The sequence below is a fragment of the Podarcis bocagei genome (assembly GCF_964188305.1).
Source record: "Podarcis bocagei genome assembly, chromosome: 5".
Lineage (NCBI taxonomy): Eukaryota > Metazoa > Chordata > Lepidosauria > Squamata > Lacertidae > Podarcis > Podarcis bocagei.
The window spans coordinates 48,559,439-48,584,106 of record NC_138129.1 but is presented as its reverse complement, the minus strand read 5'-3'; the positions used below and the strand labels follow the sequence as shown (position 1 = coordinate 48,584,106).

At 43.9% G+C, this 24,668-nt stretch overlaps 1 protein-coding gene across 1 annotated transcript; it reads right to left on the bottom strand.

Annotated features, from left to right (window-relative positions):
• Positions 1 to 1,938: 1,938 nt before the first annotated feature.
• Positions 1,939 to 24,204, bottom strand: RAB44 (RAB44, member RAS oncogene family). The gene is made up of 15 exons (XM_081195093.1): positions 23,732 to 24,204; positions 22,235 to 22,346; positions 20,823 to 20,985; positions 19,507 to 19,653; positions 17,998 to 18,088; positions 16,172 to 16,267; positions 13,949 to 14,133; positions 13,265 to 13,313; positions 12,125 to 12,207; positions 10,002 to 11,182; positions 8,208 to 8,289; positions 8,008 to 8,122; positions 5,742 to 5,843; positions 4,211 to 4,287; positions 1,939 to 2,992 (listed from the first exon to the last, which is right to left on the bottom strand). Exons 1-15 carry the CDS (start codon positions 23,924 to 23,926, stop codon positions 2,905 to 2,907), a joined length of 2,766 nt encoding a protein of 921 aa, XP_081051219.1. The 5' UTR covers positions 23,927 to 24,204; the 3' UTR covers positions 1,939 to 2,904.
• Positions 24,205 to 24,668: the final 464 nt, after the last annotated feature.

The following is a 24,668-nucleotide window of genomic DNA, read 5'->3' as shown; positions in this document are numbered from 1 at the left end:
GAGTGCTCTTCTGCTCAAATTCTGCTTGCTGGTTTGCCACAGGCATCTAGTTGGTAACTGAGAGAACAGGATGCTGGACAAGATGGGCCACTGACTGTTCTTATGTTTCTGTGCTGTACAGAATCTTGAGATTTCCATAGGGCTTGTGGCATCTTAAAGACTAACACAATAGCATACACTTGCATGTGTTACAGTCCATTTTATTGGAAGCTGAAATTGTTATCTTGACTTGCAGGTATGGGGTGGGGTGGGAGGAATTATAAACAGTGAGGTCAAAGGGAAATGAAATGCAGTGGGGGGGGGAGTACAGTGATAATAATTACACAATTAACCAGTTAAACCATCAAACAGTTGATAACACAGGAGTTGTTAGGCCAGTTAACACAATATGATAAAGCTCCTCTGTTTTCTTTCAGTCCACAAGTGATAGCATGTTTCACACTGCATACTCCCTCTGAAGTTCCTATGCTCTAGTTGAAGTGGGGAAAAGTTTGGAAAAAGAAAAAGAGATTGAGTTGGCAGGGAGGGGATGAAGAGTTTAGTGGCCTGTTCAAGCCTCTAACAAGGATTGCCAATGTGGTGCCCTCCAGATATTGTTGTACTAACTCACATTATCCTTGATTGTTAAATAGGCTGATGGGAGCTTGAGTCTAACAACATCTGGAGGGCACCATGTTTGCTACCCCTGCCCTAACATCTTTATCCTGGCCTTAGGGTTGGAGGGTGCATTCCAGGAGACTTAAAAAAAAAAAACGGTACATCCCAGGGATTTTTCCAACGGAGGATCCAAGGCTGCCCCCTCACATTTCTTTTAATTACTTTATTATTCATTTCCCTTTGTATTCATTTGAGGGCCAGATTTCTGCAGAATTTTCACTTCCCAGTTGGGAATCTATGATGACCACAAAAATAGCACCCTTGTCATCAAAAAATATTTTAGAGCCACAAAGCTGAATATTTTTTAAGCTGATGTTTCCTGTCAGATGGTATGATATTTTAATCTTTGAGCCTGCAAACGCAAGTCCAAAGCTGTAGCAGAGTCGAGAGACAAGTTATTATTATAAGCAAAACAATATTTAAAATGCAGCATACTTGGCACTATTTATGCTCCAATTATTGTCATTATCTCTGAACAGACACTGAACACAGTGTTTTGTTCTTGTTTACAGGCTGATTTATGATTAGCATGTGGATTTTCTTCATACTTGTGGAATTTGCTTATAAACAGCTGTTTTCATTAGAAAACTAATTTCACCGTTGTTGATTTTTAAGTTGTTTACAGATTTCAAGAAATTCAAATTGGAAGAAATTCAGATTGACCCAACCTTGTTAATACAATCAATGGTGAATTTTAAATTGTGTTTGCTGCCATCTTACGGAGAAAATCAAGCAATTGTAAGACAGTCACCTTCTGCTATATCCCTTTGGAAAAGGGTAGCTAGAAGCAAGAAAAGCGCCGCCTTCTGTGCATGACTGAAATAGCATTTACAAGAAACCTTTTTTGTCTATGTGCAGCACCCCAGCTATACATGGATGGAAAAACAAAGGGTAGTAGAAAGGAGCAGGGGATTTGACAACAACAACCAGAACAACAACAATTTATTATTTGTACCCCGCCCATCTAGCTGGGTTTCCCCAGCCACTCTGGGCGGCTTCCAACAAAGATTAAAAATACATTAAAATATCACACATTAAAAACTTCCCTGAACAGGGCTGCCTTCAGATGTCTTCTAAGTGTCAGATAGTTGTTTATCTCTTTGACATCTGATGGGAGGATGTTCCACAGGGCGGGCGCCACTACCGAGAAGGCCCTCTACCTGGTTCCCTGTAGCTTTGCTTCTCGCAGTGAGGGAGCCGCCAGAAGGCCCTCGGCGCTGGACTTCAGCGTCTGGGCAGAACAATAGGGGTATAGACACTCCTTCAGGTATACTGGGTCAACACCAACACTTTGAATTGTGCTTGGAAACGTATAACATTACAGTAGAGCTTTCCAAACTTTTAATGTTGGTGACACACTTTTTAGACATGCATCATTTCACAGCACAGTAATTCAGTTTTGCTAGCAAACCAGAGGTTAAACTAACCCTTTATAAGAGTGTTCGCGCAACACACCTACACACTGCAGCCGACACATTAACATGTTGCTACATACAGTTTGGAATGCTCTGCATTACAATTTTCCAGCTGAAAACATTATAGCTTTGCAACTGTTCTTGTTTAACTTGAATACCACATACTTACATTTTTTCTAAAAGTGAATCTATACTGATTATTCTTATTATTTTAAAATATTTGTAAAACTGTTGAGGACCATGTGCTTTAGTGAGTGCTTTGTCCTATATGAACCTGCCTGTGCCCTCAGATCAGCTTCTAAGGCTTTACTCCAAGTACCACCCCTCTGTTAACAGCAAAATCATGCTACACAAAACATTGAGAAAGAATTTACCAACCATGACAGCGTAGGAATTGAAAGTGTATTAATATGCAAAGCTTACAGAGTTATATAAGAATGAAAAGAGAAAGAGCAAACAACTAATTTGTTCAGAATCAGAATATGTTTGTTGATTGGCATAATAAGGCACATCTTTCAGGAGATAATTGCTTATAGCAACTAGCTTGGTATTGGGAGGCGGAAATTACTGGAATGAACTAGAGATTCTTCTCTGGCCTGTTGTCAAGAAAGTTTACAGAGCAAAGAACAGATCTGGAGGGATATAAGGTTTGAAAGCTGCCTTGGGACACCAATGTAAAATCTGGCCAATGTAAATTGGCAAGGTTCCCATTCTATATAAGGTGGACTGAGCACCAGACTCAAGGGGGGAACAAAACATGTCTAACCGCATAACAGCCATAAGGATCTGTTGAAAGCCATTAGCTTTAAACATCTCATCTTTTGCCTTTTGGTTATGAGCAGCATCCTCTTTTCTTTCCAGATGGCGCTGAAAGCTCCAAAATCTCCTGCTTGAACTTATCTTCATGAGTTTTCAGCAACCTGACATGATAAACATAGAGGGAAACATGTTAAGTATTTTGCTCAAGTCTAGAGGATTTTCAGAAGCTCTCACACTGTGTTCACACAATGCTAAAGCATGGTTTTGTGGGAAATTGCAGTCAAACATAACTGCATGACTGCTAGTTGGTGCAAGAAGGGGTAAAGACCACAGATTTAGTTTCCTAGACTCAGCTAGGTTACACCCCCTCTTCTCCAATGAAGGAGGAAGTGAAGTCTTCTCTTCCTGTTCCCTCTCTCTCTGCACCACGTCACTGGCTAAGGAAGATGTGTCTAAGCAAGCTCCAGGCTTACAGCTCATATTTGGAACACCGTATTTGTATTTTCTACCCAATAATATTCTGCCTTTGTTCTCCTACTGGCTGCTTGCATAAATGCATGAATCTGACCTTTGGAATGTTTTGTTCATAAAGCATTTAAAATTTACTTAACAGTGTGTGGTCTGTTCACCGGAAGAGGGGTAGAATGAGAAGAGCACTTTGCAAGTGGACTAAATGGGTTGTGCAAAAGATTTAACAGCCTACATTCCTAACGCTTCACTGTAAGGCCAATGTTGGGCTTGTGGAAGCTGAGTCACCCATGTACCTCTAAACCCAGGTTTAGTGTTCTGTGTGAACATAAGTACAATTTCAATCACATTCAGGCAATCCTTAAAAACAGTTTACTGAAATATGGATGGGCTATTTCTTGTGTTACAAAATTCCTATACGGAAGAAAAACTTCTGCATAATAATTTACTGCATCATCCCTTTGTAGAATGTTTGGTGTTCTATATTTGGTACCTGGGGAAACACCTTTTCCCCTCAAGATGTTCTCATCTATTGCTGTTATAATGACTGTGTGACTACATTGGTTATTGTCTGAGCTGCTGTTCATAGCAAACAAAACAACTCCCGTCCAGCAGTGTACCTCCATTTGGCTGAGTCTCTGGACAGTACCAGAATGGAAGGAGGAAGAGGCATGGTGGCAGCATGTTTGGCATGGTGCAAACACACTAGTGGAGCCAATCTGGCACTCCTGCCAGCAGGTTTGCACCATGCCATCCTCACTGTGCACCCCTCCTCCTCCGAGTCCCAGTATGCTGAATCAACTCAGCTGTACAGAGACCTGGTGAATGACACAGCCCCACCACACCATCTGCTGCAGCTCCCATGCCACACCAAGTCCATGCTATTTGCTGAAGAGCCACCAGTTACCCACCTTACCAATTTGACCATGGATTCAGTCACATTCTGACCTAAGGCAGCGCTGCATTCATTAAATGAGAGTCCATACTCCTGGCAAAAAAAAATATGAGAGCAAAACAAACAAATGCACATCCTTTAAAGCAGTTGTAGTTGAAAAACATTATGCCTAATTGGGGAAACACAACAACTTTCAGCTCCACCACCTGACCTCGTAGCTACACATTTTTACCATGAACACGATCAAACATGACTCTATTCCTGCTGTAGAGATCCATCCTACCCCTGACATCTCATCTTTGACCAAATTATCTTGGCAAATTTTGCTACTGCATATCCACAGACAGAGCAAATTATTCATGACATTTGGGCCCATGGAGTGCAAAATACTAGTCCAATGTACTTCTCCATCAAAGTTATCCTACCTCTTCATAAAAGAGTCAAGACTCAGATGAAGGTGCATGGTTTAAAAGATATAAGGTAAAGGTAAAGGACCTGTGGACAGTTAAGTCCTAGGCGACTATGGGGTGTGGCACTCAACTCACTTTTAGGCCGAGGGAACTGGAGACAGCTTTCTGGGTCATGACTAAACCGCTTCTGGTGCAACGGGACACCCTGATGAGTGCCAGAGCGCACGGAAATGCCATTTGCCTTCCCGCCACAGCAGTACCCATTTATCTACTTGCACTGGTATGCTTTCGAACTGCAAGGTTGACAGAAGCCGGGAAAAAGCAAGGGGAGCTCACCCCATTGAGCAGATTTGAACCACTGACCTTCTGATCAGCAAGCCCAAGGGGCTCAGTGGTTTAGACCACAGAGCCACCTGCATCCCTAAAAAAGATATAAAAGGCAGCCTGTCGCTGTCCCCCCCCCCCCCCATGCCATTGCCTATGGAGAAAAACGCGGAATGAGACCTGCAAACCCCACATGTTCACCTATACCAGAGCATCAGAATCTCTTGATGAGGTCCCAAGACTCCTGACCACCATCTTAATGGCAACTCCACCCACCCAGTAAAAATCCATGCATGTTAGTTTGTTTCTTAACTGTGTGGTGGTTTTTGCCCTCAAAATGTTGTTTTTGTCAGCTACAACTGGTAATCAAGAATCCATGTGATCCTTGCAACTAAGTTGCTGAGGATCACAAGCTGCACAGTTCTACTAAGCTAATATCCTAGTAGGTTTCCTACAGGCGCCTGGCTGACCAATGTTGGAAAGAGGAAGCTGGACTAAACGGGCTTGGGGCCTGATCCCGCAGGGCTCTTCCTACATCCTGATGTCGTTAAGCACAATTGGATTTAGTTAAGAGAAGCAAAAAAAGCAATCGGAGGAAGAGAGCATTATGATTTTGTGGTCACTTCCAAGCCATAGGTGAACACATGAGTCATATATGTGCATTTGATTTTTTCCTATGCCTCTGGCCTAAATCAATCAACCTCAAAAGCAGCACTACATTATATTACTTTTAATTTATTCTGGCTTTGTTTTGGTTTGCCAGTCTCAGGGGAGAAGGAATTACAAAGATAAGAGGAAAACTTAAGGGTAGACCTTGGCCAAGTATGCACCGTCCTCTGAAGAGACTCTTCTTTCTGCAGCGCAGTCTGTTTTGTTACCAAGCAGAAGGATAACAACTCCACCTTCTGCTCCTTCCTGTGAAGAAACGCACATGCTTCTTCAAATATGAGCTGAAGCCAAAATGACAGCAATAAAGGACCGTCTATTGCATTTCTACAGAGGCTACAAATAGGATAGGCTGCAAAATAATCCTTCCTAGTTCCTGACAATTAAGGAAATCAAAGTACGTTGAAAATATGAGAGGTCCTCTTCTCTCAACTCATTTTTGCATCCATATTTTAGATACCTGAGTCGCCATATCTCTTAGAATAGGCAAAATCTTCCCCATATTTCATCAAACAGTGGTTTGGAAACTGCAGATGGTATAGAATTCTGTGGCATAGAATTATGGGGCAGACAGTCTAAACATATAGCATTAATTCTAGCAGGACTGCACAGTCTACCAATTTGTTTCCAGGATCAATACAAAGTGCTGGTTTTGACCTATAAAGCCTAATGCTGCTCGGGTCTCAAGGATCGCCTCTCCCCACATCCTGGCATAAATCCAGTCATCATCTGAGCCCTTTTTCATCTGCCCCCTATACAAGAGGTTTGGGGGGTAGCAACATGAGCTTGGGCCTTTTCAGTGGTGGCCCCTACTTGTAGAATGCTCTATTCAGTGCTGTCTTTTTCTTTAGGTGTCAGGCAAAGACTCTTCTCTTTACGCACCTCTTGGCTCTTAATTTTAAGGGTGGTATTGTGGCCTCTTTTAGTGAGATCAGTAAGTCCTGATCTGTTGCGTCTGTTTAAAAATTTGTGCTTTTAAAAAAATTATTAGATGTTTTCAATTGGTTTTAACGTTAAGTCATTTTGGGTCACTCTGTGGTAGAAAAGTGACTAAAAAATCAAATAAATAAAACTTCATAACGGTCTTGTGAAGGTCAGACTGACCAGGAATGGCCCCCATTTTATGGGTGAAGGAATTTTCTTGCCCAGGATTTGATTTAAGGCATTCTAGTTCAACATTCTGTCCCAGGGATGGGAAACCCTTTTCAGCCCAAAGGCCACACTTCTTTCTGAGCAACCTTCTGGGGACCGCATGGCCATGATGGGTGTGGCCAGAGGCAAGAATGGGCATAGCAACAGATCTGACTCTTACCTTTGTATAGTAGAGTACATTCCAACCATGCAAAAGCCAGACGTTTCTACACACACAAAACTCTCCATCCTTCATCCACACAAGCAAAAAAAAAGGCATTATTGCAGTTCAGTGAGACATTCTAGCCAAGCAAAAGCACTCATGTATGTTCCAGCATCTGTACTTTTCCAGCATCTGTTAGTTCTAACAATCATGGACCCTTTGCTATTTTAATTACCAATCATGCACTTTCTAGAATATATACTAAAAAAAGCAGTACGGATTTTTCTAGTTTGCAACTTCCATGACAAGAACGAGTCAGCAAATGTATCTCATGATGACTCAGCATGTACTGTTGTTAATCAGGTCCGCAGTTGTAGCCACACGGGACATGGGCGTAACCAGGATTTTTGGTGTTTTTTGGGAGGCAGGCCTTTTGTTAAGGGAGGCAGGCCTTTTGTTGGTGGCAGGGCAGAACCTCGGATAGCTATGTATTTTTATTGATTTGGGAGGGCAGCTGCCCCTCCTTGCCCCCCTTGGCTAAGCCCATGGCATGGGAATAACACCACAGAGAGGTGGATAAGGCTGCAATCCTCAGCACCTTTACTGGAAGAAAACATAACTGAATGCAGTGAGACTTAAAAGGTAAAGGTAAAGGTACCCCTGACAGTTAGGTCCAGTCGCGGACGACTCTGAGGTTGCAGCACTCATCTCGCTTTATTGGCCGAGGGAGCCGGCGTACAGCTTCCGGGTCATGTGGCCAGCATGACTAAGCTGCTTCTGGTGAACCAGATCAGCACACGGAAACACCGTTTACCTTCCCGCCGGAGTGGTACCTATTTATCTACTTGCACTTTGTGCTTACGAACTGCTAGGTTGGCAGGAGCAGGGACCAAGCAACGGGAGCTCACCCCGTCGCAGGGATTTGAACCACTGACCTTCTGATTGGCAAGCCCTAGGCTCTGTTGTTTAACCCACAGTGCCACCCACGCAGTTAAACCTCTCATTAAACACACACAGGACTGCATTGTCCAAACTCAACAATGCAATCACCCAATCACCAAGAGCTAAAGCAGGGAAAACAAAAACCAACCAATAATGGAAGAGAGTTGTTCTCCTTACCTGGATACAATTCATCCAGTACCTCACCTCTGCAAAGCTATGTACTGAGGTGATGTCATACATCAATACAACTCCATCAGCCTTGCGGAAGAACTGCTTGGTGATACTGTAGTATCTGTTTTGGGGAGAAATGTGTACTTTTTATGCAACATTTTTATAATTTCTTTCTTTCTTTTTCTAGATGCAGCACCTTACACTACCTTTCTTGGCCGGCTGTGTCCCACAGGCGTAAAGCAAAGCACTTGTTATCCACAAAGAGGTTTTTGATTCGATAGTCCATTCCTAAGGGATACATTGGAGCCATTTACAATCAAGTTCACTTCACATCTCCAACCACTTCAAAGAGCTGAAAAGCGCAAGCTGGAACTGTACTGATAATAAAACGCAGCGGGGCTCTAGCACTTCCATCCCTGAATTTTGGGGAGATTAATAAAAGCAAAGGTAGCAGAACACTGAGAAACTTGTTCAGTTTTATTATCTGAATTTTGCAGGTGTAAAACCTGACACGGAGTAATGGATTTGACTTCCTTCTATTTTAGAGTTGACTAACCTTCATACAAATAAAAAAAGGCCACGCTAGGAGGAAACGAGCTGGAAATGCCCTAGGGATAAAAAATACTCTTCCTGCTGCAGTCCTTTGAATTTCTACATGGCTCAAATTACATTGGGATTGGGACCCCTTGTGGCCATTTGGTTAAATTTAACTTACTGACGGGGCCTGGGGTGGGACAGAGGAGGTCAGGCATCAGGAGTAGGCGTAGCTGGGCATCTGCCAAGGCAAAGGCCCTTGCAGGGGGATCATTGTCACCCCAGAGCCTCCTACTAGCCCTGCTACTTCTAGTCCTTCCTGTCGCTCCCCTCTCTGAGCATGCATGAAGCGACAAGAGTGAGGAGGCAGAGCAGCATCCTTCAGTTGGCTTTGCATTCTCTCTCTGGGCAGTTGTGCAAATGTGAGCCCAGAGGGAGATGGGACAGCAAAGGAGGTAGACCAACTCAGGGAAGAGAGCCCACCAAGGACATCTTGCCCAAGGGCTGTTGAAAAAGCTTGAGCTGATTCTTGGTATGACTCTGTGTATTTGCCAGCTTAGCAAGGCTTTGGAGGTAGTTGTCTTAACACAGGGAGAGTTAAAAAAAAACCTTTGAACTATTTATTTGTTTCAATTCTGTTACATTTATGTCTCACCTGTCTTCACAGAACCCAAGTTAGTGGGTGTATTGTTCCCAGGCAATCACCCATCTAGACACTGACCAGACCGATACCTACTTAGCTTAAGCAAAGTTATGACATTGCATGCCTTTAGAATGCGCCCTAGGACCAATTACCTTGCATATGCAGACAAACAGTGATCTGGGTGGTGTTCCCCAGCCCCAAATAGGGGAGGAAAATGAATTATGTCTTCTAATTTGCTTTTGGTTATGCAGATGCCTGCAACAGACTTACAAGAGAATCGGTCGCTCAACTCCCACTTGGTTCCTCTCAATCTAAAACCATGCTCTTACCTTCAAGTGAATGTTTTCTTTTAAGAAAACCATGCTCAATTGTGGAAAATAATGGAATATCTCTGGTGATATTCTTTTCAAAAGTAAAACTTCAAGCAAAATAATACCAACAATAAGAAAAATGCAGGTCAATCTCTAATATTGGAGTGTTATATTGTATATCCAATATACACAAATGCTCACTGAAATTAGAACAGAGACAACACACCCCATGAGGCTGGGAGCCTTAGAAATAAAAACACGTCTAGCCTAGGGGTGGGGGTGCCAACTTGAATAAAATATGGGGGGGCAGGTAAGCCCCATCCTGCATAATTGATCGCATGATGCAGTGCACACACACCATTTGAATGGCAATCCCCATCAATCTGGGGGGGTCCTGGCTCCCTCAAATATCTTATTGGGGGGCAAAGCCCCCTTGGCCCCTAGGAATTGGCTCCAATAGGAAAGACAACCCAGTGTCTTTTGTTACCTGCTGGTGAAAGATGGATTCATACCTACAGTCGCAGTCATATTTGCATCGAAGGAATCATCTTGCAGTCGGTGCAAAAAAGACGTTTTGCCAACATTAGAGTCTCCAACAAAGAGCACGTTATACACGTGGTCTGGACAAAAGCAAACAGCTGCAGTGTCTTTAGAAGTTTCTTTTGCATCCACATCCACTGGATAGTCTGCAGCTTCTGCTTTGACATTTGTTTCCTCATCCATTTCAACCTTGACCTCTTGATTCTTCCTACACCCTGGCAAATCCATGCATCCTTCTCTTTTGTCTTCTGATAATGTTACTTCTAGACCCTCCGTGGTTTGTGTTTGCATCTCTGGTTGAAGCATATTCTCTAACTGGTGGTTTTGGAAAACGGAGATCTCTGGCTCACATCTTTCATCCAACTTCGGTAGGGCTATTCTGGGTGAGGAATGAGCAGGCGGCGTATCTTCCACTGATGGGTGTTGAGTCTCAGGTATCTTTTTCTCTGATGTTTTAATTTCTGGAGATTGCTTTACCACTCTCAGCTCAGAATCTGCAGGTGGCCATTGAGTCCGGCTGATACCACTGCACTTTAAAACTTGCTCGTGAAGTTGGATTGCCTGTTCTAAAATGAGAGTCTTTCCTTGCATCGAGTCTTCTTTATAGTCACCGGCTGGACTTGTCAACTCTTTATAAACAGAAGACTGCACTTCAGGAACAAGAATACATCCTCTCTGCTTTGACTCTAGAGTTTTGACTTCCCTTCTTGGCTCAGAGATGTTTGCATTCTTCACCTCCGGAGCACAAGTTAGTCTTTCTTGAAGTAGAGCATCTCTTTGCCATGAAGCTCGACCAGGAAGAGCCTCAGCGCTTCTCTTCTGCAGATCGCGGTTTCTGGAGCTAGCATCATATGGAGTTATTTTTTCCTGCATTTTTCTTTGCTGAGAATTTCCATTCTCTCTAATTTGGCCCAAGAACTGAAAACCAAAGTTATCTATTTGTGGATTGTTTGATGATTCAGACACCTTGTTTACTGCTGCTATGGCATCATTCAGCTCTCTAAGCAAAGAGCTTTGGTCCACAACTTCCTGTGGGAAATATTTTTCTGGTTCTACAATGGAGTCTACCCAAGGATCCTCTTCAATGGAGATCACTCTAGTAGTTCTAGATTCTGAGTCGGCTTTGGCCATTGATGCCACACCACCAGGTGCCCTATGAGGAAATGATGGATAGAGCAGCACTCATTCAGTACAAGATAAGGAAAGTAAGAAACAAGGCCTTAGTAGCGCACAATTCCTGCTGGAGAACATCAAGATCTCATGGGCCTATGAAATGCTAACTCAACCACCAGCAAGACTTCTGGGCTCTTATTTTTGCTGCTTTCGCAGAGTAAAGACTGAGTATATGTGTTTCTAACATGCATGTTTCTTCTTATAAACACAGTGAGGGATGAAAGCAGTAATGTATATCAAAAGGCCAAAGAGAAACGTGTTGGTAAACTAAGAGTCATTCCACAAAAATGAGGTAACAGGGCATTTATTAAACCGCTAAAGAATATGAGAATCTTCAAGATCAACCGTGCTCTAAACTCTGTCTGTTTCCATGGCTCTTCTTACAATCCACTGATAAGCAGTATTTTGATTTTATGGGGGAGAGCTAAAAATTCTGCCAAAGTTAATTTTGAGGCATTCTTCAAGAGCTAGGCAGACAAAACAAATGAATGTACTGGGTTCACCTTGGGGCTGGCAACCCTTTAATGGCAATGTCTTGGTAATGTGGTGGGACATTTATTATTATTATTATTATTATTATTATTATTATTATTATTATTATTATTAATTGTCTAATGATGGAATGTCAGTGGGGGAAGCTCTGTTTATTGTTCTTGAACCACTTTGAGATCAGCTTTGTCATTGGCAAAGCTGCCTACAAATATTAAATCTGATCTAATCTAATCCGTTTGGCCCCAGGATACTTTTCAAACATGCATTTGGCTTTCTGGGTGCGGCGTATGTGAAAGGTCATGAGAATATCAGGGCTGCAGATAGAAATAACGTAACTGCTTCAGTGCCAGAGCATGGACCCAGCTTCAACGAAGACCACTGCCACTAGCATTCCTCACTTAAATGTATTAAAGGAGTATTTGGTACTTACTTCTGAGCAGAGCTGTCCAGTGGATTGTATCCAAATTTTCCTACCAATTCAGAGGAGCTCATCTCATTTGCACTCAGATGACCCTTAGAAGAATCACAATGGGACAATGGCAGAAAAAGAAATAAGGATCACTTACTACCAATTTCAGTATCCACTTATGGGGGAGGATGCCTGTTGAATCTCTGCATGATCTACTGCACTGGCCTTGCCTATTTCTAATCACACATGTGGGGGGAGGAGAGACTGGGTCAGTCCTGATACAGACATGCAACTGAATCGCTCACACTTAGAAGAGGCTGCCTGATGAATCTCATCACAAGTCACTGCTCTGGTTTTGCCTCTATCTGCAGTGCACAGAAGGCATGTCCAGAACACTGACTCATGCAGAGATATGGGATCTGTGTATCTGAAGAAGTGTGCATGCACACGAAAGCTTATACCAAGAACTAACTTAGTTGGTCTTTAAGGTGCTACAGGAAGGATTTTTTTTATTTAGAGATATGGGAGAAAGCCTCTAATGAAAATTGGTCTCTTTTACCTCTGTAAATCCCTATGCATGTCTACACACCGTTTTGAGGGGGTTTTCTACAATCAAGTGGTATATAAGTTTTATAAAATCAGTTACTATATAAAAGACTCCAATAGAAGCCCCATTGACCTCAGTGGGACTTATTCCCAGGTAAGTGTGCATAGGAGCACTATCTAAGGTTGCAATTCTCTACACACACTCTTGAACTTAAGGGGCCTTACTTCCCAAGTAAATATGCACAAGGATTGTGTTGCATTAATCATTTTGGATAGTTTGAGTGAAGTGTGCCTCCAATTTCGGTTCAGAAGAAAAAAATGTACATTGGTTAACAGATGCTTGGGGAAGCCTGATTTAATGTAACCAGATTTCTCTAATGGTGCTACTATACATGTAGAGTGCTAGATACTATCCCCAGGGTTCATGAGAGCTTAGATTCTCCCATAATCCTACCTGCTGGTTGAAAGCACTATGTTGGATGCATTAATATACAGTACTCATAGCTAGGCAGCCTTTCCAGGGCAACACTTAGGTTGCTAATTATGGTGCCACCCCTTTGGGGGGGAGGTCAGTTCTGATTGACAAAGGATGCAAGGTGAACAATTAAGAAGTACCTGTTGACTCTGAGCAGTCTTGACAGAGACTTCCTCTGGCGATCTGCCACTGCCAAGGAAAGAAGGGATACATGGTCACTGTCCCTGTATACTAAAATGAGTTGCTTCTACAGGGGCACAAGCCTAGTAGCAGCAATAGTGCTGCAATGCATGTAACGGCATATATTGAGGATGGCAGGATGCCAACAGGAAATGGAATGGTACCAACAGGAAGTGGGACAGTGCAAGCAGGAAGTGCATGTTATCTCAAGGGGGCTGTGAGGGACAGTGGAACTGCTCCACTCAATTTATGCTGTAGCTTTTTTGGAAAAGTGACATCTTTTGAGAGGTGTACCTCAGAAAGAGGTATCCCTGACAGAAGCAATGGCCAAAATAGCCTAACCACCACCAACCTTTCCAAGGGGCAGCAAATAGTCCAGTCTGCTGAGCTATTCTGCTTTTACCTCATCATCAAATCTGACTAATGGATAGAATGAACAAATGTCAGGGGCCGTAGGTGTTCTGATGATGCAACACTTAGTTCCCAGTGCAAGTGTATCTGGGGAAGCCACTCTCTTTTCCACCAGATCAAAGCTAGTTTGTTGAACCTTGGAAAGCCTTCAAATGAAATAGCTGCCACAAGTTAGGCTACAAAAGGGGTTCTCTACCCCAAAAAAAGGTGACACTGTGGTGGTTAGGACTTACCTCTCTTCTTTGTGTAACTGAGATACTCTACCCCTCATGAAATCCAGTTGCCTTTGGGTCTTTTGAAGCTGATTGAGGGTTTTTTGTAGCTGGACCTCAAGGGCCATGTTGGTTTGTTTGAGCTCCTGGGTTTGGGTACTGGCCACATGCTGCTTTTCTGTAAGGCTGAGAAACTGTGTCTCAAGCTGAGAAAGGAATATAGAAAGTGTTCAATGCAGTAAAAGAAAACTAGCAGTGTGGTGGTTACAGTGCTAGACTAGTACCTAGAAGAAGAACAGGATTCAAAACTCACAGAGTCACAGTCTCTCAGTCTAACTTACATTCATGGGGTTCTTCTTGTGAGGATAAAAATGGGGGAAGAACCTTGCAGAAAATGTGAGATTGACATTTCAATTTATTTACTTTATTACTTGTCTATCTTCTGCATGGGCTAGACCCGTCTACAAGTAAAATGGTGAAGCCTCTTAGACATGAGGTTCTCAAACTCCTTTCAGGTGCATAGCTGTCAACTTTTCCCTTTTCTTGCGAGGAATCCTATTTGGAATAAAGGAAATTTCCTTTAAAAAAAGGGAAATGTTGACAGCTATGTTCAGGTGGTCAGTAGAAAAGCACTGAAACGGCTGAAAATATCTGCCTTGCATTTGATTCACATTCTCTGTCTTTCTCACACACTGGAGACTGAAGCCATTTTGACCAGGGCCAAAGGCTAACAAGTGCTGCATTCACATCATACATTGAAAGCACATTTCCTCTCCCTTCCAGAAAGGAGAATCCTGGGAACTGTAGTTGGTTAAAGGTGCTAGGAATTGTAGTTCTGTGAAACGTAAACTATAGGTCCCAGGATTCTTCTTCCTGGAGTGCCTTATCTCAGGGTATCAAACATCACACCCTATTGTGCCTGGACAATTTTGTTGTTTAGTCATTTAGTCATGTCCGACTCTTTGTGACCCCATGGACACCAGGCACTGGTCTTCCACTGCCTCCCACAGTTTGGTCAAACTCATGTTCGTAGCTTCGAGAACACTGTCCAACCATCTCATCCTCTGTCGTCCCCTTCTCCTTGTGCCCTCCATCTTTCCTAACATCAGGGTCTTTTCCAGGGAGTCTTCTCTTCTCATGAGGTGACCAAAGTATTGGAGCCTCAGCTTCACGATCTGTCCTTCCAGTGAGCACTCAGGGCTGATTTCCTTCAGAATGGAGAGGTTTGATCTTCTTGCAGTCCATGGGACTCTCAAGAGTCTCCTCCAGCACCATAATTCAAAAGCATCAATTCTTCGGCGATCAGCCTTCTTTATGGTCCAGCTCTCACTTCCATACATCACTACTGGACAATGGTGTGAGAGATTTTTCAGTGAAACAAGGCCATGGTCCCTGAGTAATTGGAAGCACTGCAGTGTACCCAGATATGGCTGGACTACAGTTCCCATCCTTTGATGGGATTGGTAGTCCAACAACAGCAGGAGGCAGCGGTGTAGCGTGAGTTGTCAGCACCCGGGGCAACGCAAGTAATTTGCGCCCCCTAACCCGGGGCAAGGCAAGTAATTTGTGCCCCCCTAACCCCTAACCTGCGAGTTGCCGCTGGCGCTGCCGCCCAAACGACGCCGCTTGCCCGGAGGAGGAGGGGGGGCAGAGAGGCGAGGAAAATGCAACGGCCCAGCAGCTGCAGCAGCACCGGCGGAAGCGGGGCTGTGAGGAGGGGCTGCCTGGCGCGTCCTCCACGGCGAGCGCTGAGAGCCGCTGCCTGCCGGGCGCCTTCAGCCCGGACGCGCGCACAGCTCGTCGGTTCCGCGAGACATGCGGCTCCGCTACAGCCTGCGCCCGAGGCTCTTCGGCGACTCCAGAGGCAGCGAGCGCGCCCCCCCCCAGATGTTGCGCCCGGTGCGGCCGGCACCCCTGGCACCCCCCACGCTACGCCACTGGCAGGAGGTCATTTGTTGTCAAATCATGTTGATTATATCAGAAATATTCAGCCACACTGCAAGCAGCTGTGTGTGTAGGGTTGCCATATTTTGAAGAGCAAAAAAGGGGACACATTTGCCGACTTCAACTTTTAACTTGAAGCTATGGAGATTCTCATTATGAAAAAGAGGATGTGTCTTGGGAAAAGAGGACATATGGCAACCCTACATGGGGATGATGGTTTTGTTGGCTTTAAATGCTTTAGCCAGAGGAGATGCTTCCAGTAGGTGGTGCTGTTTCCTCATGTCACATGGATAACCTTACCTCTTTTTGAACATCGAGGAAATGCTGTATTTCCCTTTCCCTGGCATCCAACAGTTCTTTCATCTCCACGCTGAGGAATTGGCTTTGGGTTTTACTCTGCAATAAACAAAGGTGGTGAAGCTATAGCTTTCCAGGGAACGTTCACACATGAAGCTTGTTTGCATTTGAGTCAAAGCACAAATAGAGCATGCAACAAAAAGTTGCAGCATGGTTTGCTCTTGTTCATGCTTCCAGACAACCGTATCCTTTTTCAGGATACTCCATTCCGTTTCCACACCATTCCCCTGCTCAGCATTCTGTGCCCACTAGGCATGTTCAATCCCCACTGAGCTGTTTTGGGGTTCCCCCTACCCTGAATTTTATTCTACATATTTTTGTACTTATCCAAACTTTGGGATTCTCCTAAGCCTTCTGATATCTCCCTCTTCAGAGTGGATACTAGTGGTTTGTCTACATAAAGATCCATATTTGGATAATGAGTTTGCTGTTAGTATCTAGATTCTATATATTATATTATATTGTATTATATTATATTATATTATATTATATTATATTATATTATATTATATTATATTATATTATTATATTATAGAATAATGCAGGGAGGAAGGGGAATGAAACCTACTCTGACTACAATATACATGCAATTTCTGCATTCACAGATGGAACAAATAGCGTGACATTTTAGTGCCTTGTGTGAAGTGTTATATGGCTGGTTGGTTTTTTGAATTTCCCATTGTGCAATGACATCAAGCCAAACCACACTGTGTATAGTCAAATGTTAATATTTTTTGCCGTTTTATAAGAAATCAGGAACTCTGAAGGCCCCTGGCATTATAAGTGTTATAATATCCTTTTTTTAAAAATCCTACAAGTGAAATTTTCATAATGGAGAATAGTCACCTTAAGAGAGCCAGCTACATGCAAATATTAGATATATTTGGGGAGGGAGATGTTTGCCAAAGACCTGAGAGCACTGCTTTTTTCCAAGGGGTACTAAAGAGTACACAGTACGGGCACCTCTTTTTTTGTTTTGCTGCTAAAAAATGTGGCACTTACTGTAACAACTTCAAGGTGAGTCCCAGCACCTATTTTTCGGGGGGGGGGGAGTACTGCCTAAGAGTATCGTCTTAGTTCCCCATGGATCTGAAGAACAATTCATGTCAACGAGGAGCCATGTCTTCAGTTCAGTGGGCCCAACTCAGTGGTGCCCCCTCCCATAAGAAATCAGGCAGGCATCTATGAACTTTGTCCTAAACTGCTAGTGAATTTTCATGAGGGTTCTTTTTTTAAGCACAGGTTGTTGCAAAATGTGGCAAACTGAATTTAAGACTCAAAAGAATAATAATGAGAAAGTGTGAGAACTGGAATTGACAGGTCCTTCCACCCCTAATTGCAGGTGGTGCTGGCTATATTGGAATTGTTCTCCTCTGCCCGCACAAGGGTTCTGAGAACATGCTTTCTAGAAAGAAAGACGATTACAGTACAGTCCTTTACACGTCTACTCAGAAACAAGCCCCATTCAGTTCGAGGGGGCTTACTTCCGCATAGGATTGCAGCCTTATTCCTTCTCCATGTTTTGGATCAGAGTCCTTTTTCACAGCTCTCTCTCCTGCTGACTGTCTTATGATGAGGCATCTGCCCCTGGGGTCATTGTGTAGCACTAGAACAACACCATCATGTGTTGTTAACGAGGATTTAAATGGTGATTTAAATGGTGTGATCCACCCTGAGCTTTTGGGAGAGGGCAGGAACTTAAAAGGAAAACTCAGCACACCCCTTCTCATAAATCTGAGGAATTACACATGATCCAGTTATGCACCAACCTCAAGCTGCAGCCGTCTTGTCTCCTTGTCTATTTGCTGTTCCAGCTCCTCATATAACTGCTGCACCTCCTTGTTGTGATCAGCCACTCGTCTAGTGCAGGGGAGCAAACAAGAAGGCTTTAAAGCAGAGTTGTTTAAAGGTGGGTGACACGGTTACCCTCCAAACGTTATGGGCTACAGCTCACATCAGCACCAGCCAGACTGGCCAACGTTCTTGGAGGATGGGAGTCAAAGCCTGTGCCTGCAGTATCTGGAAAGAACCACAGTGCCTACCCATGTGCCTTAAGAGAGCAGAATTGGCCCCAGGCCCCTTCATTTGCTGATCTCAACATGGCTCCGTGTCAGGCCAGGACTGGAAAATTATGCTGAGATTATGATTCTTTAAAAGGAGATGACAGGAATTGAACCTGTGACCAGAGCCATACCTGGGCTCCCTTAGCAAGGAGATGTATCAGCACCTCCCGCCCAGCTCCAGAAAAAGATTGACATAATTCAATCATTACAAATGATTCTTAAACTGGGTGTTTAACAGCACAATCCTCTAAATGTACACTCAAAAGTAAATCCCGCCAAGTTTAATGCGGCCTACTCCCAGGAAAGTGGGTACACATGATAGCAGCCTAAATCTGGGAAGCCAGAGGCAGGACCTTCTGACCAGGAGCAGGGACTGAGGAACGGGAGCTCACCCCATCGTGGGGATTCGAACTGCTGACCTTCTGATCGGCAAGTCCTAGGCTCTGTGGTAAACCCACAGCGCCACGCTTAAGTCAATGACCCTTGCTCTCTGGGGTAAACATGCAGGGGTGCATGTGCTGGAAGCTGGTCAAGGTGGGAAAGAAACCAGGGGAAAGCGAATCAGCAGTGGTAAATTAAAAGCCTCGCCTGACATTTCTCAGTCACCACATCTGCTGAAAGGCCACTCTCAGGGCTAGCCAGGTGAGCAGAGGGCAGGGAACAACAGCCACAGGGCCAAGTAGAGGTGCCCTCATGGGGAGCCCCGCTGCACAAACTGTCAACACTGATGGCTGACCGGGGAGGGCTGCTGTGAAGGTCCATGCCAGTGGCCAGATTCCCCACTGAGGCCAGATTCCCCATCCAAGGCGCAATTTTTGTGCTGCCCCCAGCCTGTGCCCTTGGCTGGGACCAACCTAACTGTCCGCTAGGTCTGCCTGTGCCTTTCCACAACAGCCTTTCCCAACCTAGTACCCTTCAGATATGTTGCACTATAACGTCCATTAGACTTGTCCAGCAAGGCTTTGCTGGCTGGTGGGAGCTACACTGCAAAACTCCTGAAGAGCACCAGCTTGGGGAACACTTTTCTGAAGGAAAGCCACAGCCTCTTCTGTTGAGCTATGTATGCCCCCCTCTTCTCTCTGCAAATGCAAACACTCAAACCTTTTCTATCGTTTGGGTTCCAAATTCCCTTTTCCTGGAGTCTTTCTACCCATTCCAGAAAGCTGCATTTACAAAAGCAGTTTCCGCGCTTCACTTGTACATCCAGTGACCTACGTTTTCAGTATTAACTGCAGTGTCTCTTTTGCGCCCCTCGATTCTTTGATCAAGTGTGTCATTTTAGCCAAGAATTCTTTCAGGTTTCCCAGCAGATGTGGCTCATCCTGTCGGAGCTGCACCCAAATCTTCCAGATTTCTGACTGGCTGCAAGAAAGAAGATTGTCTCATTTTCCAGCGAATATTCTGTTTATCCACCTGAATCCTCAGGGGACCTCTCAATCGGGACAGCCTGTCTCAACTGTTCTTAGGATCTGAGAGCAGTTTTGTTTCTTCCTAAGAACAAGCATGTGGATCAATAAGGCTGTAAAGCAGCTATTGCGAAAGCTGAAATACCTCTTATCGCCATGTGTGTCACTTTGAAAATAACTAATTAGTAGATAAAATATGAAAGTGTCTAGGCCATATTAATTAGTACTGTTGCCTTTTTGTGAGTGTACCTATTGGTATCAAGTACCATCACCTCTTTTTTTTCTTTTTCTTTTTTGCTTCCCATGGCAGCCATTTTGTGCTTGTACCCACAGCACTTTTATCACAGCACTTGAGGTGGTTGCCTCCCTTTACCTAATGGTAGGACTAATCCCAGCTTTCAAGCCCCAAGAGCTACTTCCTTAACTCAGGGTGTTGAAGCATGATCTTCAAGATCCAGAGCATTTTCCTTTTTTTTTTATAAAGATATTTATTAAGGTTTTCAACAATAGGTCATCAAACACAAAAAGTACAACACAAACAAAAAAAAGAAAAAAAGAAAAATAAAAACAGAAAAATCAAAGAACATAATCACATGTCCAGAAATCATATTTCTATAACATTTTGGACTTCCTCACGTCTCCCTTTCATGCGTTCCCAAATAAGAATTATAATCAGCAAGTTATCACCGTAATTCGAGTCTTATTTTATAGTTTTCACATATTATATCTCCAATTTTAAACGTTTTAATCAAATACTTAAATAATTAATTTAGACATAATATATCCAATTTTTATCTTTGTTTTTAAACATCACTTATTCTCAATTTTTTTTACACTTAAGTTACTGGTGCCATGCTGTTTTCAGACCTGCATCTTCTTAACATTCATACAGCTTACAATATTTTTGTAGATAGTCTTTAAACTTTTTCCAGTCCTCTTCCACTGTCTCTTCTCCCAGATCAAGATCCAGAGCATTTTCCTACAGACTTTCCACTTCCACAACCCATATAGTAACTCAAGCTTAAGTGCAGAATTCAACACCAAAACTCTTGCACTTATTCCCTATTCCTCCTCTGCCTGGATCCTGTGTTGTGAGATTCAGTATAAAGGTTTGCAGGCACTTACTCTTCAAAGATGTTGTCAGCTCCCAGTTGGTTTAGGAAGGCCTTAAAGCACATTTGCTCCTCTGTGTCAGCTTCCTCCAGAGACAGGTGGGTAGGAGCCTTTACGGAAGGCATCTTTCTCTTTCGGTGCGCTCTTGCCACCGTCTGTGAGCTCAGAAAATACCCTGCCACATAGACAATGAAAATCACACCTCTGGACAGACATGGTGCAATACAGAACAGTTTCAAAGCAGTATTTGGCCCCTAGGTAAAGGTACCCCTGCCCGTCAGGGCCAGTCGTGACCGACTCTACGGTTGCGCACTCATCTCGCTCAAGTGGCCGGGAGCCGGCGCTGTCCGAAGACACTTCTGGGTCACATGGCCAGCGTGACGAAGCTGCATCTGGCGAGCCAGCACCAGCGCCGCACACGGAAATGCCGTTTACCTTCTTGCTAGAAAGCGTCCCTATTTATCTACTTGCTCTTAGGGGTGCTTTCGAACTGCTAGGTGGGCAGGAGCTGGGACCGAACAACGGGAACTCACCCCACCGCGGGGATTCGAACCGCCGACCTTTCGATCAGCAAGTCCTAGGCTCTGTGGTTTAACCCACAGTGCCACCCGCGTCCCATATTTGGCCCCTAGGACCAAATAAATACCTACGACGAGACATGCTGAACCAGAGCAACTGCCACAAGCACTCTGCTGATCCTCGTGTTTATTTAGACAGACAGTCAGAATCAAGAGGCTTCCAGACAGAGGCTTAATATTGTGGGCAGGTCATTGGCAGGCAACAGTGGGCGTTTTCCTTTTCCTGGTTGGATTGTTTTACCCGGAAAGGGTAAATCTGGATTAAATAGGCGACGGAGGCAGCAGATACAGGCTGGAATTTTTTATGCCTCCCACAAGGGAGGTGCAGAAGTTGGCAACACAAGAACAGGCCTTCTCCATGGTAGCTCCTGTATGTGGATGCTCTCCCCAGGAAGGCATGCTTGATGCCATCCCTATCTGTTTTTGGACCCCATATATTTTCACTGACCCATGCTTTTTGGATGTTAATCTTCTGCTTATCTTTTCAGTGGGTTGGGTTGAGTTGGACTCGCTCTTTTATTGGCGAGCATTTTAGGTTGTTTTTACTCTTATTTTCCATGTTTGTTTCTGTAACTTGCTTTGAATCACTTTTGCGAAGAGAGTGACCACTACTAATAAAACAACAACAACAACAACAACAACAACAACAACAACAATAATAATAATAATAATAATAATAATGTGGATGCTGCTGCAATACTTTGCACAGCAACCATTGCTCCAAACTTCTGCACTTCCCTGAAAATGGGGGCTTCCTGCCCAGTACGGTGTGCATAGGATTGCAGACAAACATTGCACATTATCAGCCCCATCAGTGTAACGTAAACACACTAAAGCAATGCATACTAAGCCCCTCAGTGAACTCTTCTGTGGTTAAGTAGCCCTTGCTGTCAGTATCCAGGCCATCAAACACAAGCTCCAGCTCTTTGGTGCTCCAAGGAAAGTCTGCCTCCAATTTCTGAAAACAATACAAATGTGAAGTTAAGTCCCTGGTATCAGTCCCTTTGTTCTCAGACGGCTAGTAGTAAACAGTTCGGTCTGCCAAAAAGGTGCCCTCAGTGTCATTGCGGGGTCAGAAATGATTGGTGGTCCTGTTTTTATATAAAATAACTAGCTATATAAAACTGTTACAGATAGGTAGCCGTGTTGGTCTGCCATAGTCAAAATAAAAAAAATCCTTCCAGTAGCACCTTAAAGACCAACTAAGTTAGTTCTTGGTATGAGCTTTCGTGTGCATGCACACTGTGTATCTGAAGAAGTGTGCATGCACACGAAAGCTCATACCAAGAACTAACTTAGTTGGTCTTTAAGGTGCTACTGGAAGGATTTTTTTTATATAAAACTGTGTTTGCTGTGTCTGTTTCCCTGCTGGAGAACCTATCAAGTGTTATGCTAAAGAATAAATTTAATTAATTAATTAATTAATTAATTAATTAAGTTTGCAGTCCATTAACCTGGTCTTTTTAAGCTGAATCTCTTCCTTTGTCTATTTGTTAGGGACTCGTTAATTACCTCTTATCAGCTCTTGCCTGGAATGTGTTAAGGAGGCATTTTATTGCTCAAGGCCGGTAGATATAGCCAAGAGGCACCTAAGAGTGAAAGATTGACAATCCAAGATAACAAAAAGAAATAGCAGGTGCTACTTTGGGGACTCTGCACATGTTCTGGAGCCTATTAGGATCTCATGAATATTAGAAGACAAACCCAGGGCGGGGCTAAGGCTAATCTAAATGCACATGTGATGTGTGTGCTCCCCTCCTTCACATGCCAAGGAGTAAGACATGAAATGGGCGTTCTGGGAAATCTATAAACTGTAAGTCTTAACCAATCAGAAAGCAGATGGAAGAAAGGAGGAGGGAGAAAGGAGGAGAGAGGGGAAAAGCAATGTTTTAAAAGCCTGGTGCAAGAGTCCTTGTGGCCAGCATTTTCCTTCCCTTTCTTTGGAAATGTTTGTGCGCTTTATTCAATTGAATAAACAAAAGTATATTGGATCTCCTATCAACAGGCTCTTATTGGCATTACAGTGCCTGGGACAATAAAAAAGGTCTGATTAGCAGACCCAACATCATAACATCGAGTGGAAAAGAGTCGTAGCGTTTCATTCTATATGCAGGGTCATAGACACCTAAATAACGTTAAGATGATAATTATTTGTCTTTTGGTCACACAGAATGATCCATGATAAGGCAAAGTCGAGATCGGGGTTTTTGCCAGGCCTTTTCTCATCCATCATTAAGGTATTCTACCTCCACTGTCAAGAGGCAGCATGTCTCAAGCTTCCAGCAAGAAGACTGAAGCATCTGGCCCTCAAAAGCACATGAGGTACACGCACCACCAATTTACCTGCATATCAGCTCGTGTGATGAAACCTTCCTTTTTTCCATGTCCCTGGAAGAGGTCCCGAACCTTTTCCATGAGTTCAGAAAGGCATGGCTCTTCCTCTGAGATCGAAGATACCCGTGTGCTTCCCCAGGTCCCTCTTGCTTGCTTCCGGCGGCTCGACCCAAACTTTCTGCCAGGCATCCTCTGCTTATCCATGGCCCACTCAGTTCTTTGGAAAGAGGAAGGAAAGGGAGCGGGGCATCATCCTTTTTCATATCCTCCGCTGTCTCATAATTTGGCACGCTAGAGACACACGGCACTTTATGACGTGTGATGCAGAAAGGTTCTCCTCCTAGTTATCTTGAACCCACAAAGGCTGGTGGTTGTGCCAGCTGTAAAGCAGTGATGCATTTGCCTGCTCATGGATTTGCATGCCTGCACTAAACCCACTTTGCAAGCAAGCATCAGGAGCTGCTGATGTTAGGAGCAGAATGCATGAAGTATATGCACTATTGCCCCAGCAGAATATTTCCCTGGTCAGTTAAGATTGCCCAGGTTCTGCCTACCTAGGACGGACATCAGCTCTCCCTGACTTTACAGTGGTACCTCAGGTTACATACGCTTCAGGTTACAGACTCCGCTAACCCAGAAATAGTGCTTCAGGTTAAGAACTTTGCTTCAGGATAAGAACAGAAATCGGACTCCGGCAGCGTGGCAGCAGCAGGAGGCCCCATTAGCTAAAGTGGTGCTTCAGGTTAAGAACAGTTTCAGGTTAAGAACAGACCTCCGAAATGAATTAAATACTTAACCTGAGGTACCACTGTATTATATATTTAGGTGAGCTGTTTATGGCACATTGAGGGCCTAAAAGAAAAGAAAAACAACTCTCAGATATGGAGGGGCTGTGAGGGACGCGGGTGGCACTATGGGCTGAACCACAGAGCCTAGGACTTGCCAA

Excerpts from the sequence above, each read along its gene's own strand:
- RAB44 (XM_081195093.1), bottom strand. The coding sequence starts at position 23,926 with ATGGATAAGCAGAGGATGCCTGGCAGAAAGTTTGGGTCGAGCCGCCGG. Across the intron at positions 14,134-16,171 it reads TCCTCGATGTTCAAAAAGAG|CTTGAGACACAGTTTCTCAG; the intron begins GTAAGGTTATCC and ends TTCCTTTCTCAG. Across the intron at positions 12,208-13,264 it reads AGACTGCTCAGAGTCAACAG|GGTCATCTGAGTGCAAATGA; the intron begins GTACTTCTTAAT and ends GATTCTTCTAAG.